Source organism: Betta splendens, chromosome 6 (assembly GCF_900634795.4).
Source record: "Betta splendens chromosome 6, fBetSpl5.4, whole genome shotgun sequence".
Lineage (NCBI taxonomy): Eukaryota > Metazoa > Chordata > Actinopteri > Anabantiformes > Osphronemidae > Betta > Betta splendens.
The window spans coordinates 1,239,888-1,254,887 of NC_040886.2; the positions used below are offsets into that span (position 1 = coordinate 1,239,888).

Here is a 15,000-nt window from a genome sequence, read left to right on the forward strand (position 1 = left end):
GCCCAGCAGAACCAAGCTGGATCATTTAGCTGCGATTTTTTTCAAGAATCTTATATATAATAATAGGGTAAATTTGAAATGGGCCTATAGTTGGCTAGTTCTTCAGGGTCCAGAGTAGTTTTTTTTCAATAAAGGTTTGACCACAGCCACCTTAAAAGCCTGTGGTACATAGCCTATATGTAAAGATTGGTTGATTTGATTTAATATGGACGAGCTGATTAAAGGTAGAACTTCTTTGAGTGATCTGGTTGGGATCGGGTCTAAAAGACAAGTGGACGACTTGGAAAAGTTGTAATTATTGAAGTTAACTCCATGACTTATGGGGGAAAAGCTCTAAGTAACACAGAGGACTTGGTAAATTGATTAAATTAGTTTGATCTAGACAGTGCTTTCTGTCATTTGGAGGAAGTCTCTGCTGAATGTCATCTCTAATAGTGATAATTTTATTAGTAAAAGTGTTCATAAAGTCATTGCTACTGAGATTTAAGAGGAAAGTAGACTCAACACAGCTATGACACTTAGTCAGCCTGGCTACAGAGCTGAAAAGAAACCTGGGGTTGGTTTTGTTTTCCACAATAAAGGAGGAATAATGTGTTTTCCTCGCAGCACAAAGTGCTTTTTTATATATTATTAGACTGTCCATCCATGCAATGCAGTTTACTTTTATTTTGTTGGAACGCCACTGCCTTTCTAGTTGTAAGAGATATAAGTCTCTCGAAAGTTATGAGTAGGAAATATGACAAAGCGTATGTACTGTAGTGCATGGCTTCACTGTGACTACGGTGGAAGACGAGGAAAGAATACTATGTTTATTGTGTCTAGAAGTGTTGGCAACGGACAGCATGAAGCCAAATAAGTTAAAGCCTCACTTAAAGACATTGCACCCCAATCGCGCTGTTAAGTCGCTGGAGTTTTTCTGTGAAAATGTGCCGAATATTTCCTACAATCGCCCCCCTTTGTAAACGTTACTCCAGTAAACAGTGTTGAACTGTTGAAATTATATAAGGGAACGTACCGAGCATCATAAGTATACCAAGTGTTTAGTGCGGTATGCTGCAGATGCTGAGGTTGTAGGTTCAAATCTACCTTTAACGTAAAAAGCTTAAAGACTTATAATCAAATTCAGAATTTTGTGGAATACTACTGGATTTATACTAACTAAAATCTTAAAATAGTAAAAATGAAATAATTCTAATGTAATTGTGTGTTAATGCTGTAATTGTGTGTTACAGTAATTATGTGTGTGCATGTGTGTCCGTCTGAAGGCTTTTGGCTTTGGAGGTACTGAGTGCTCCAGCTTCCTACTGTTATGTAATCTAATAGGGAAAATCCAAGCTGCTACATTCACAGTCTCCATCCAAAACACACATGCTCTTATGGACAACACAAATATGCTCAATTTGAGCTTCCTTTTATTACACACACAAACACAAAGTGGTTATCACCATATGCTATCCTTGTCTCCCAGTGGCGTGTGAGTGTGCCGTTGGAGCATCTTTAGTAAAATATCTACTATAACTGAAATGGGAGTGTAGACATTAATGAAAGGAATAATGGAGGGGGCATTATTAGCATAATTTATTCATTAGTTATACTGTATATGAAAAGACAATTTGTCTACTTCTGCTGTGAGGAAAGTTTAGTTATTATTGAAAGTTTTGAAGGAGACCGATTATGCTTATTTTTATGCAAAAAACCTTGTAGATCGTCCATACTGCCCCTGTCAGTGTGTGGTTTTCAGTCCCCGCTCAATGAAACACCTGTTTTAGAAGAGTGTCACAAGTGATGCTCACCACACCTCTTTTAGTTTTGGCGCACGATCTATCTCAATGGTAATGTCACATTTACTTCAATTTATTTGATTTATATAATTTGCAAAGCGACTAGCGGTTGCTAATGCTAACGCTTATGCTAACTAAAAGAAATGTTTTTTTATTATTCTTGATAAACCTGGCAGTTATATGTGCTTTTTATATGGTTGGTTCACCTCTATCCCTTACCATATTAGAAAGAGAAAAACGTGTAATACTTCAATACTTCCATAAAATGGAGTTTAGTGAAATATGTAATAGTCAAAGTCAACTTTATTGTCAAACAGAAAATGCCCCAGTACTCCAAAGCTGGTAGAAACCTACTGTAATCACACACTCCAATGTATGTATATATGTACATAGGTGTGAGTAAGTTGAGAAGCCTGGGGATTTGAGGACAGAAGCTTTTGCCTTTTGGCCTTGCAGTGGACGCTTGCTTGCTTGATGGAAGCACCTGGGTAAGTGATGAAGTTGGTATATTAGAAATTTGCTTCTGCACCAGGACAGGTATAACTGTAGACAGATGACGGGGGAAATCGGGGGTAATCTTTGTTCTCATCACTATTTGGAGGACTAGAAGCAGTGCTCCCCCAGATAAGGGCTATCCTCACCACGACACCCAAGATGATTAGTGAAATGGTTAGTATGGCCTATGTACAGTAGGTCACAACCTTCTCTAATGTTAACAATATACAATACAATGCAAAAAAATAAATAAACTACACAAGAGGACAAGCCTGCCTGTGCTGAAACAACACTAGTTGTAATATATGTGAGCATAAATGATCATTTTTTTTTGCATTGAAAATGTGGAGAATTTCCTTCATGTGCCCCTTCATTCTTAAAAACCAAAAAATACTATGTTTTGGTCAACCCTGATTGAAAATTGGTGAAGTATTCCTTTTTATACATCTTTTCTTATCTTTATATATCTTATCTTTTCTTATCTGCATCCCCTCGTTTTCCTCCTTATTTTTTTTTTTTTTCGACAAAATGAAGCTTGACGTTTCTGGCAGAGTCAGTTTTTTGTTTTTTGGCTGATCTTTGTGAGATCAGTTGATCCCGGGTGTAAACCAAGTTTGCTTGGTGTCACGTCCACTCTTGCGCACCAGCTTTACAGATGAGGGAAAGTATAAATCCAAGCGAAAAAACAGATAAAAAACTCTCTCAAACAACATGATGACTAGTTGCAGAAAATCACACGTGGTTGGTAAAAGTGAGGAAAAATACAGAAAAGGTAAGACAGCGGATCCAAGCATGCTGCAGCAAGGCCCGCGTCTCCACACTAACGCTGTGTATTTTGCTCTGTAAATGATTTATTAACAGTTAGCATACGTGTTAGAATTTAAGAACAATGACATAACCCAAAGTCACACGTCAATATAGGCTGAGACACAGCACTTTGTAGCAGCAGTGGCACGGTTGTCTTTGAACACAGACACAACTGAGGTGGTTTGTGGGAAGTCCAGTTTTGGTTCAGTATTATCGCGGGGGTGGTGTTTCAGGTTTTGCTGGGACGTGTGACACAGGGTCATGATTGGTGGAGATCCCAGAACAAGACCCTCTTTGACCCTACTGGATCAAAGACATTTCTGTGTGTATCTTGCATTTTTTAACATTTGGCAGTTTTTTGGAGCTACTGTATGAAACCTGCTCAATCTTCATTGAACTAAATGGAAACATTCATATGAAAGAGAATTTGTTCACAAGTCATGATAATATTAACAATTACCTCACAGAGAGAGAGATTAGAGCAGGAAGATGAGAGATGCGGGAGGATATGTGTGGGTGTTGGATACTCATGGGACCTCAGCACTGCAGCATTGTGTGTGTGTGTGTGTGTGTGTGTGTGTGTGTGTGTGTGTGTGTGTGTGTGTGTGTGTGTGTGTGTGTGTGTGTGTGTGTGTGTGTGTGTGTGTGTGTGCGTTTCTTTCTGAGTGAGTGAGTGAGTGAGTGAGTGAGTGAGTGAGTGAGTGAGGTGGAGGCACTCTTGGGACCCCTCCAGCCCCTGCAGCAGGGTGTGTGTGTGTGTGTGTGTGTGTGTGTGTGTGTGTGTGTGTGTGTGTGTGTGTGTGTGTGTGTGTGTGTGTGTGTGTGTGTGTGTGTGTGTGTGTAGGTCAGCCTCACACCACTCGCATGAGCCCTTCCACACCTATAGTTGCCATAGAAACACAACTTGATCGCCCCCCCAGAGAGATACATATTCCTTCTCCTTCCGTCCACTGCTCTCTTGTTTGCTACACTGTTTTTTCTTCCATCCCTTTTGTCCATCCCATCATCCCACTCTGTATCCCTCATGCTACAGCCTTCTGTTAGCCTGTATTCTGCTCCCACCCTTTCTCTCACACATAGTATGGGAATAGTGTGGGGATGACAGAAGCAGGAAAGTAAAGGAATGAGAGGGGCACCCAAGTGACTCACAGCAGCATATATATAAATATCCTAGCCACCAGATTTCACAAGGGGTTACAAGGTGTGTGTGTGTGTGTGTGTGTGTGTGTGTGTGTACACACACACACACACACACACACACACACACACACACACACACACACACACACACACACACACGTAGTGCTGCATGTAGCAGGGCTCTTTGCAGAGGCCAGCATTCATGTGGTGTTTCTGTGTATTAGTGTGGCAACTCCGATGACCCTCTCTGGCCAATTAACAGAGCTAGAGTAGAGTAACAAAACTCTGTGTGTGTGTGTGTGTGTGTGTGTGTGTGTGTGTGTGTGTGTGTGTGTGTGTGTGTGTGTGTGTGTGTGTGTGTGTGTGTGTGTGTGTGTGTGTGTGATCATTTCTCATTTATATTTAGCAATTTTACCTCATGAGTAAATCTACACGGGCCTCATGTACAACTAATAGGAAGTTTCTACATTAAACCACCGACTAGTGTTAACACACTGAAGATAGGATGATATTGGTTGCGCAAAGGTACTTTGTGCAAACAGGAATTAATATTTAGGCCATTAGATTATTTACTGACCAAGAAGCCACCAATCCAGTACCAGCTTCAAATCAAATACTCCTTCCTCTGCATCAGTCCTCCTAACTGTCTTATGGTTAGTTGTAAGAGTGGTTGCAAGCCAGTAACTTCCATCCCTGTCTTAAGCCCGCATAAATAGAGAGGGTTCATCATAAAGGGCATCTGACATAAAACTTACCAACTATAAGCATGCGATTCATCCATAAGAATTTCATACCGGATCGGTATGAAATTTTTGGCTTTAATCTGTTAATCTACAGGCTGTAGAGGCTGTTAATCTACAGGCTGTTAATCTACAGGGTGCCGGTGGAAATTGGACTACTTTTGGTCGAAGAAGGAGGGGAGGCAGAAGCGTTTGCGGATGGTGGGGATAGAAAGAGAAACGTGGTAGGAGTGATCCTGAAGGTGGAATTGGTGAACAATGTTCTAGAGGTGAAAAGAGTCTCAGACAGGGTGATGATGACGGCAGACAGTGGGTTTGCTCCAGAAGTTGGATGTGAGTTAGAAGGAGAGATTCTGGAATGAGTTTGATGAAGTCATAGAGAGTATCCCCATACAATAGACACTAGTTGTTGGAGCATGGTGGTGGTGGACTTTGCTAAGAGGAAGGTAATGGCTGTAATCAACACTTACCTCCAGAAGAGAGAGGAACACAGTGACATACAAGAGTGGAGGTAGGAGCACGTAGGTGGACTACATCCTATGTAGACGAGGTCATTTGAGAGAGGTCAGTGACTGCAAAGTGGAGGTAGGAGAGAGTGAAGCCAGACAGCACCGCATGGTGGTGTGTAAGATGATTCTATTGGTCAGAAGAAGAAAGAAAAGACAGAAAAGAAGACCAGGTGGTGGAAGCTAAAGAATAAAGAAACTTGCAAGGAATTCGGGCAGAAGTTGAGACAGGCTCTGGGTGGTCAGGGAGAACATCCAGATGACTGGAAACTGCAGCAGAGGTTATCAGGGAAACCGGTAGGAAGGTACTGGTGAATACTGTAAAGCTACTGATTTTTTACTTTGAGAATGTTGATGGAAAAGTACAGAGATGGTGAGAAGGAGCTGTATTGTGTCTTTGTGGATCTAGAGAAAGCATATGACAGGGTCTTGAGGGAGGAGCTGTGGTACTGGATGGTATGGTACTGTGTGTAAGGTTGTTGGGAGTGGCAGAGAAGTACATCGAAGCAGTCCAGGACATGTATGAGAGGAGGATGATGGTGGTGAGATGCGCTGTAGGGAGTTCAAGGTGGAGGTGGGACCACACCAAGGATTAGCTTTGAGTCCCTTATTGTTTGCTATGCTGATGGATAGGCTGACAGACACGGTCAGACAGAAATCTCCCTGGACAATGATGTTTGATCTGCAGTGAGAGTAGAGAGCCGGTGGAGGAACAGCTGGAGAGGTGGAAGTTTGCTCTGGAAAGAAGAGGCATAAAAGTCAGTCATAGAAAGACAGAATACATGTGTCTAAACGACAGAGGTCAATGTAGAACAGTGAGGCTAAAGGGCTGAGGTGAAGAAGGTGCAGGAGTTTACATACGTGGGGTCAACAGTTCAGTGTGATGGCGAGTGAGGAAAAGAAGTGAAGAGGTGAGTGCAGGCGGATTGGAGCAGGTGAAGGAAACTGTCATGAGTGTTGTGTGACAGAAGTGTGTCAGCAAGACTCAAAGGAAAGGTGTAAAGACAGTGGTGAGAGCAGCTCTGCTCTATGGGTTATAGACGGTAGCAATGAGGAAGAGGCTGAGATGGAGGCAGCAGACATGAAGATGTTGAGGTTCTCCTTAGGAGTGACAAGGTTGGACAGAACCAGGAACCAGCTCATCAGAGGGACAGCTCACGTTGCCCGTGTTAGAAAACAAAGTCAGAGAGGCCAGACTGAGGTGGTTTGAACATGTGCAGAGGAGGGATAGTAAATATGTTGGTAGAGGTGGAGTTGCCAGGCAAGAGGACGACCAAGGAGGAGATACATGGATGTGATAACAGAAGACATGAGGTTGGCTGGTGTGAGTGTAGAAGATGCCTAGGATAGAGATAGATGGAAAAGCATGATTCGCTGTGGGAAAAGACCCCTGATGGGAAAGCAGAAAGAGAAGTAGTAGTTAGTTGTAAGAGAGAGAGAAAGACATTTCTTCCAGTACATATCCTTCTTTGTCTGAATAATACCAAGCAATTTACAAATTGAAATAATGAATAAAGGCATTAAATAATCACTAACGTGCTTTGATGTGCATTACAACAATGGAGGAGTAGTTAATTTATTTCCTGGTTAGTGGTAACATAACCTTCACCCTGTCTATCTCTCCCGTGTTCTATCCCAGCGTAGGCCTCCCAGGGCTGTGTGTGTGTGTGTGTGTGTGTGTGTGTGTGTGTGTGTGTGTGTGTGTGTGTGCTGGATCAAATGCACTCTGTGAGACAAAGCGTAACGGCAGGATGCTCCACAACTCTGTCATCTCACTATGGGTCGCACACACACGTGACACTCACACATCAGCTGGGTCTCAGAGGGGGACGGCGTACTGAGACCGGTCCCCACACGCGCTGATCAAAACAATGGATTTGTCAGAAAAGAGAAGTCTTTCATGACGCACACACGCACACACACACACACGCACACGCACACACACACACACACACACAGAGGCCTCTCTCCATGCCCTTGTTCCGGACAGCCCAATTATTTCTCTGCACCTCACTGTTTTGCTTCAATTCTCTCTGTGTTTCTCTTTTTCTGTCTAACTCTCGTTTCATCTTCTCGTCTGTAGGAACTTGTTTTCACTCTCACTATAATTAATTCATTATCTTTTGAGGGGCCTTTTGTGAAGTTGATGGCTTCACTGATATCATCTTGTGTGTGGTGCTTCAGTCACATAATAATACATTACAATACATAGTGCTTCAGATAAGATTCAGTCTTTTTTAAACTTTTTGGTGTGCGAAGATTAAATGCAACTGTAAAAAAACGGTGTTAGTTTAGGACTTTTACCCCAAATCAAGGCACATACAGCAAGTTTTGAAATAAGAATAACTTATATTGTTTCTGAAACACTGACCATTCTACGTGCTTGCAATTAACCATAATTGAGCAGTTTACTGTTACTTTTAGCATTTCTTTAAAGTTGAACTTCCTAATAATTTTCTCAACCACCCACATTTTGTGGCAGACATGTCTAAAGACTCAATGCTGGGCAGCAGGCTCCTCATTGTGTACGTTGTGAAGTTGCTGATGTTACACGTCTTTTTGTGATCCTGGCAGCGTGGGAGAGTCCAAGCCAACTGGTAAAGAAAGCGCTACCCCTACTGAGGGCAAAGGCTTTAGGGTTCTTACTACAACCACCCCACACACACCAACATACACTGCTGTCCAGTCTTTTGTACTGTAGCTCACCCTTTGTCTCTATCTGCCTCTGTGTTTTTCTCTTGGTTCTGTTTTTGACCTTTTTTCAGTTAAGCCTACATTTACTCTATTGAAGGAACAAAGTGTACTTGCCTTTATGAAATTTAAGTGTACTTTTTGTAGGACAAGATTATAATAATGAAAATATGAAACATGACAATTGATTAAGATGGCAGTGCTGTACTATTCCTTCTCCCTCCGTCTTCCTCTCTGTGTGAATCTCTCCATGTGACTCTCTCCTGCTGTTTCAATCTCCTAGTAAATGATAATGAAGCTCTATCTGTCTCAGTGTGTCCTGGACACACTGGCGCCCCACACAACCCAGCAGCCTTTGAGGTCCACATGTGTGCCTATGGGTGTGGACAAGGGATGTTTGGGAACCAGAATCACCAGAATCATGCAGTATATATCTCTTTTGTATAAGCCCATGTGAGACACACACACACCCCCAAACACCCCCCCCCCCCCCCCCCCCCCCCCCCCCCACACACACACACACACACACACACACACACACACACACACAGCTGTTTAGGCAGGATTAGGGCACCCTTGTGTCAGCCTTTGAGCCAAGAAGAGATAGGAATCTTTGTGTGTGTTAGTCGGTGTGGGTGTCATAGATGTATGATTGAAGATGTTATTAACCCTGCAATCCCCTGCAGCCCCGCAGCTGAAATTCTGCAGACTCTTTGAAGGTGTGTGTGTGTGTGTGTGTGTACACATTTACACAACTTTAGATGAGTCACAAAAACAAGACAAAGACACATTTTGTATGCTTTGTGAACTGGTTGTGTATGTCTCTTGAGGTAGTGTGTGTTTGTATGTGTGCCCTGTTCAGGGGTCACGGATTGGCCCACAAAGGACACCATCTGAAGTCCCTGGGCAGTGCAGTCCTGTGGTGTGTCTGGGCGGCTGGGGCATTAGTCTTGCATGGTACAACAGTGATAAAGACAACGGGAGTGAGACCTGATCATCACAGGTTGCATGTTTGCATGTGCCCACCTTTTATCTGGCCTTTCATCTTAGGTGCTGTGATATAATGATGATGATATATAGAAGAGTGTAGTCAAAGTAGCCCCTGTACTTGCACATAACAACTAAATAGAAGAACTCATGCACATGGATTGCTTAAAAGAAGGACTAAAATCACAAAAGGAAAACAACCTGCCACAAATTAATCAGCAAGTGATGTACCAAGAGGGGCGATAAGGAGGGGTGAGGGAAGGAACAGGCAAAGTGTGGCAATGGATGAGCGACTGCAGTTGGGGAGGGCTGATAACGAGGACACAGGGAGCCAAGGAAGGATGACTATAGGAGGGGTAGATCATCCAGCCCCAGTGGGGAAGACAGGCGATCACCAGTCGTGGCAGACATTGCACCAAGCTTGGGGCAGGGGGCAGTTGTCATAATGTGTCTAAGCGGAATTAGAGATTGGACTTTAAATTAAAAAAAAAAATTGATAGAATTCACTTGTTTACACTGTGGCGCAAATAGATTTTGCAGGAAAGAGGAAACAAGAGGTGAATGTGCATTTTTAACCCATGAAGACTCTGATCATACTTTATGCTTGAAGCCCAACTGTGCCTTTTTGTCTGGGCTGTATCTGCAGCAGACATCTGTTCATGAGCATTAAATAAATATGCTAAAATGATGTCACATGTTGCTGTTGTTGTTCCGGTTGTCTGTGCTAAATCCAGCCTACGTGTGCGTGTCTGTCTGTCTTCCATTTGCAGAGGAGGGCATCAATCATGAGTGCAAGCTGTGTAACCAGATGTTTGATTCACCTGCCAAGCTGCTTTGCCACCTGATAGAGCACAGCTTCGAAGGTATGGGAGGTACCTTCAAGTGTCCCGTCTGCTTCACAGGTGAGAGACAGACACATACGCACACGCATGTACTTTCAAGGACAGTTGCACGAATAACTGTTGGTATAATTATGTGATCCATATTCTCCTTGACCTACAGCTACAGTACTACCACAACATTACATGAACATACATTCTCATAGTACCAAACTGTTCATAATAGGAATTTAAGCCCTATGGTGGTGATATACATTTTGGTTACTTATAGACCTAAATCATTCTTGGCATCTTTTTACAGTACCTTCAACAGCAAACACAGTGTAAATGGTCTGTAATGGTCATAACGTTTTAGGTTGGAGGCAAATAGTAATATCCCAGCAGGGGGGCACCGTGGAAAAAAAGCTACTGACAAAACTGTGTGTAGAGACATCCATGCAATAATCCACTAAACAGTGCAAAAATGAAGCACCTTATGTCTTGGAAACCCACTGGAGGAAAGGACAAAATGTCCAATGGCCAAATTGGGTCTGCAGTGCTCAGAGTTTCATTCAACACCAATAGCTTTCCCCCCTGCTCCCCCTGCTCCCCCTCCATCCCAACTCTCAGCTCGCCCCCCCCCCCTGTTGTTGAGGTTGTCCTGTACTGTGTGCCCTCTCAGGTACCCGGCAACACTTTAAACTTTAACTTATTCCTTGGTGGCTTATGAATTAGTAAGATGAGCACTGCTCCTATGGGGCTGGCTTAATAATTCAAGACATACTGTACGCACTCACAGTGAAAAACAGAAGTTAGTGAAACAAAGGTAGAGGAAAAAAGTGTATAAGACAACAGTACATTGTAAGTTAAGTTAAGAAGAGATAATTTATTAATAAATGTCACAAGGTCTGCTGAGGCCAGCTCTTCCTGCTTTCTCCTCCTTTTCTTTGTTCCCTCATGCTTCCTTCTGTCCTTTCCCTTATTTAAGGTGGCTTTCATTCACCCTGTGTCTTGTTAGGTATACACATTTAGTTCAATCATTTCAGACCAAATCATGACGACAGACCTGATTTGGGGAATTCTTGCGTAGGTGGATGTCTATAATGATCATTAGCTGTTGTCCTGGAGCTGCTGCTGCAGAGCGCACACCAACACTGTTCTGTTCCTCCCATTAGCAGCCAGGCAGACACCTAAATCAGTAATAAGGTGGTCATTGTGTATATGTGCACTGTGTAAGCTCATTTTATTGCACTTCTCAGTATTTGTGCAGGCCAACAAGCTCCAGCAGCACATTTTTGCTGTCCACGGCCAGGAAGACAAGATCTATGACTGTTCCCAGTGTCCACAGAAGTTCTTCTTTCAGACAGAATTACAGGTAGGTCACCGCGCCCCAGTAGTTTTGACATGAATATGTTGTCGGTGCATTGCTCTAGTTTGGCAATAAACAGGAACTTAGTGTGAAGGTACTTTCACTTCTTCAGTGTGGAGCAGGTGGACTGTGGAGATTCACCAGAGACAAGTAAGCAGTTGATACCAGTAAACCAAACATAGCACATCAGTGTGGTACTTCAGTGGGCTTCCTTAGACCTTCTTACCTTTTCCCAATTTCACATCACTGTATTTGTCAATGCCTTTTTTGTGCTCTCTCTCTGTCTCTCCTCGTGAGGTCTGAGCAGGGTTCTGGCAAGTTTGATGTCATTAGAGCCCAGGCACATTTGTATGTATGTGTGTGTGTGTATGGAAGAACAGAGAGAAGATAAATCACCCTAGAGTAGGTCTTAGGCCAGCTGTGTCTGTGTCTGTCATGATGTAAACCTTTCCTCCACATCTCGTGCCTTTGGAACCAAAGAAGTGACCTACAAAATGTGTAGGTCACACATTAACCCTGTCAAAGGTGAAACGTTCTTCTTCTTCTAATTACTTTATGTTAACTGGACCTTGTGTCATCACTCAATACCAATACGTGCTATTCTTAGGTTTTCGCCTAAGTGCTGCTACCACAAGGAAGGTTTTGGAGGAAGCTGTTGTTCACCTCTACCACTTATAATCATAATAGGGAAATAATACTAGGATTGTAATCCCTTATTTCACTCATCCATTAATTGATATATAGATTTCCCAGTTCAGAATGCAGCAAATTTGTTGTTGCCTGATCAATATGATAAAGATCTTCATTTTATTGTACTGTAAAGGCTCATGAATTATTTACATGGTGGTTGGCGGAGAGGCAGAGATGCACCCTCAAAGTGGCAGTGATGTAGGATCAGAGGTAGTGGCATATGGCTGGCCAGTCCATTTAACAGCAGGGAGACTGCTGGACCCTGTGGGTTAATGTCCACACACAGGCACCCTTACATCCTCGTCCTCACCTCCCCTGCATGTGCACATCACACCTCAGATGACTCTAGGTTACACTCATCTTCTATAAACCTAATAACTTGACCTGAACATCACAACACATCACATCCGTTGCATCAATGAGTGTAGATACATTTAGACAACTACATGTCACGCAAAGTCGCTTTCAGAAAGCCAATATCCTCATGTATCTACTTAAGTGAGCGTCATGAGTCATGCGTCACCTACTGTAAGTCTGTTGCTTTTGTTCCAGCTAAGTTGAGATCACATCATCCTGTTTTTTGTTCCTCAGCTCCTTGTCCTTTTTTTGTTTGGCTGCTGCAACGTAGCAAGATCCATTCATCTTTGGTCCTAGCCCAAGTACGTGTGTCCGTGAGTGTGTATGTGAAAGTCTGCAGCCCGAGCCTGACCTGCAGCAGCCTCATGTCCCCATGGGAGGGCTCTTTAAGTGGGCTAGACAGAACGGCTGACTGGGGGGTGGAGAGCTGCAACCCACCGCTAGCTGCTACTGCTTGTGTGAGAATGTGTGCTGCTGCATCTGCCAAAGGGAGTGCTACAGGGGCATTTGTGTGTGTTTTAATGTGGTGTGGATGGATGAAGTAGGGTGGTTGGCCAGCTAGAACAGCTTCTGACCTCTTTCAACCCCCCCTACAATGACCTGCTCTCTGTCTCAGTCTGAGTCATTGCAGCACAGACACACTGCTGCATTATCCTCTCCCTCATCTGATGACACTTCTTTAGTCTTCCTAAAGTTCCTTTGTCTTTTCGTTCATCCCTCACACATGTAAACCACAATGTTGTCTCTCATTTTTCCTGTCTGTTTCTCTCTACTAGCTGTGTTGTCTCCCTCCCTCCCTCTCCTCTCTCTGCCCCCCCGTCCCAGTAGAACCAGCCCCTATGCATATTTTAGCCCCTCTCCTCTCTTCCTCTCTTCTGTGTCTCTCCCCAGTGTCCCATAAATAGTGCAGATGTAAGCTGGTAAATAAGAGATGTTTTAGTGTGTGTGTGTGTGTGTGTGTGTGTGTGTAAATAAGGAATGATCAGTGAGGTCCATTTGGATCTCTCCCTGCCTTTAGTCCTTTAGTACCAGACTTTAGATATTATTTTCTTAATCTTGCTCCTTTAATCCTTTATTTTTTTACTTTCTAAATTATTATGACTGAAACTGTTCAAATGATTCTCTTTTTTCAATGTTAGTTTTTCCACCACTCAGAATCATGTGTTTATCCACTCATACTTAAGCTAAATGTTCCTCTGAAGGCATTTTCTAAACATCTGAAGCAGCAGTGTTTTATAATCTTTTGAATGCTGCGCTTTCTGGGGTCGTACTGTCGTCACTCTTCTCTGCATCAGCTCTGATTCTCCCTACACACTCCCTGACGCTCTTCTTTCACCTCCAGGGGGTGCTAGGTCGCAGTTAGTGTGTTATTTAAGTGCGCTCTCACTCAGATCCACAGAAATCTAAAGCCAATCAAGACAAAAGACATTTTAAAGGATACTGTGGGCAAAAGATATAATCACATTTTAAAGCAGTTGTTGTGAAAAAGTAAAATCATATCAAAATTTGTGTTGAAATGTCTGTGGTTGGTCAATGTGTCTGTATCTGTATGAAACGAGATGTGTTAAGTAGTAATATAACCGCATCACTGCCTCCATCTAACTGAATTATGGAAGGTGTGGATGTGGCTGAACTGGCAATAGGTTTTACCTCTGTGAGTGAGTGAGTGAGTGAGTGAGTGAGTGAGTGAGTGAGTGAGTAAGTGAGTGAGTGAGTGAGAGAGCAGGGGAGAGAATGAGAGAGAGAGGGTGTGTGTGTGTGTGTGTGTGTGTGTGTGTGTGTGCGTGTGTGTGTGTGTGTGTGTGTGTGTGTGTGTGTGTGTGCGCGCGCGCGCGCGTGTGTGTGTGTGTGTGTGTGTGTGTGTGTGTGTGTGTGCATGTGTGTGTGTGTGTGTGTGCGTGCGTGTGTGTGGGTGCGTGTGTGCGTGTGCCATTGTCTGAGTGTTGCTATCAGTTGTGAGTGTTGTGTCAATTCATAGTTTGTACTCTCTGATCCAAGTATCCCTCGGCTCTGCGTGCTTGCGTTGTGTGTTTATGTGTCTGAATTTGATCCGTATATCCCCATGGCGTTCCAGGGGAGCGCTGCTCAGCTGCCCCACAGCTCACTGGGAGAGTCTGTGTTATTAGAATGGGGACTTGGGACTCAGACGCACAGACACACTCTCTCACTTTGTCTCACCCCCTTAATCTCGGGATTGAAGGTATTTGCAACAGAGAAAAGACAAACAAAAAAGATGTGAGGACTGAGACAGAGACTGTAGCTTTGCCAGCAGCTACTGTATCACAGTAACAGGTCTGCAAACCGATGTGGCAGTTTAAAATACCAAGTCTTCATTGACAAGTAGTAACAACAAAAACAATCAAGAACATTAATGTGTTTAATAAAAATGCAGATGTTTTAGCAGAAGGGCTTGTGCTGGCAGATGTTTCTTTTCCTCCTCTGTCCACCTAATTGCACGCAAATTGCGTGTGTGGCTCATCACACTCTTGAGACATTTACAGTCTTTATTGTGTCACACTGTGAAATCAAAGTGCATTGTGTTCATGTTGGAGCTGAGTAGAAGAAAGAAAATCTTAAGTGGGATTCAGTTAATCATCTGGATACGTTTCTTTTGCACGC

At 43.3% G+C, this 15,000-nt stretch overlaps 1 protein-coding gene across 8 annotated transcripts in view; it reads left to right on the top strand.

Moving 5' to 3' along the window:
• znf423 (zinc finger protein 423) overlaps positions 1–15,000 on the top strand; it is a 128,786-nt gene that overhangs the window by 106,555 nt on the left and 7,231 nt on the right. For 7 of the 8 annotated variants that reach the window (XM_055509812.1, XM_055509813.1, XM_055509814.1 and 4 more), the window contains 2 exons: positions 9,918–10,049; positions 11,225–11,340. In XM_055509812.1, the coding sequence (XP_055365787.1) occupies positions 9,918–10,049; positions 11,225–11,340 (248 nt within the window). Of the gene's footprint in view, positions 1–9,917; positions 10,050–11,224; positions 11,341–15,000 lie in introns of those variants that run through there. The other variant, XR_008694983.1, reaches the window with a different exon arrangement.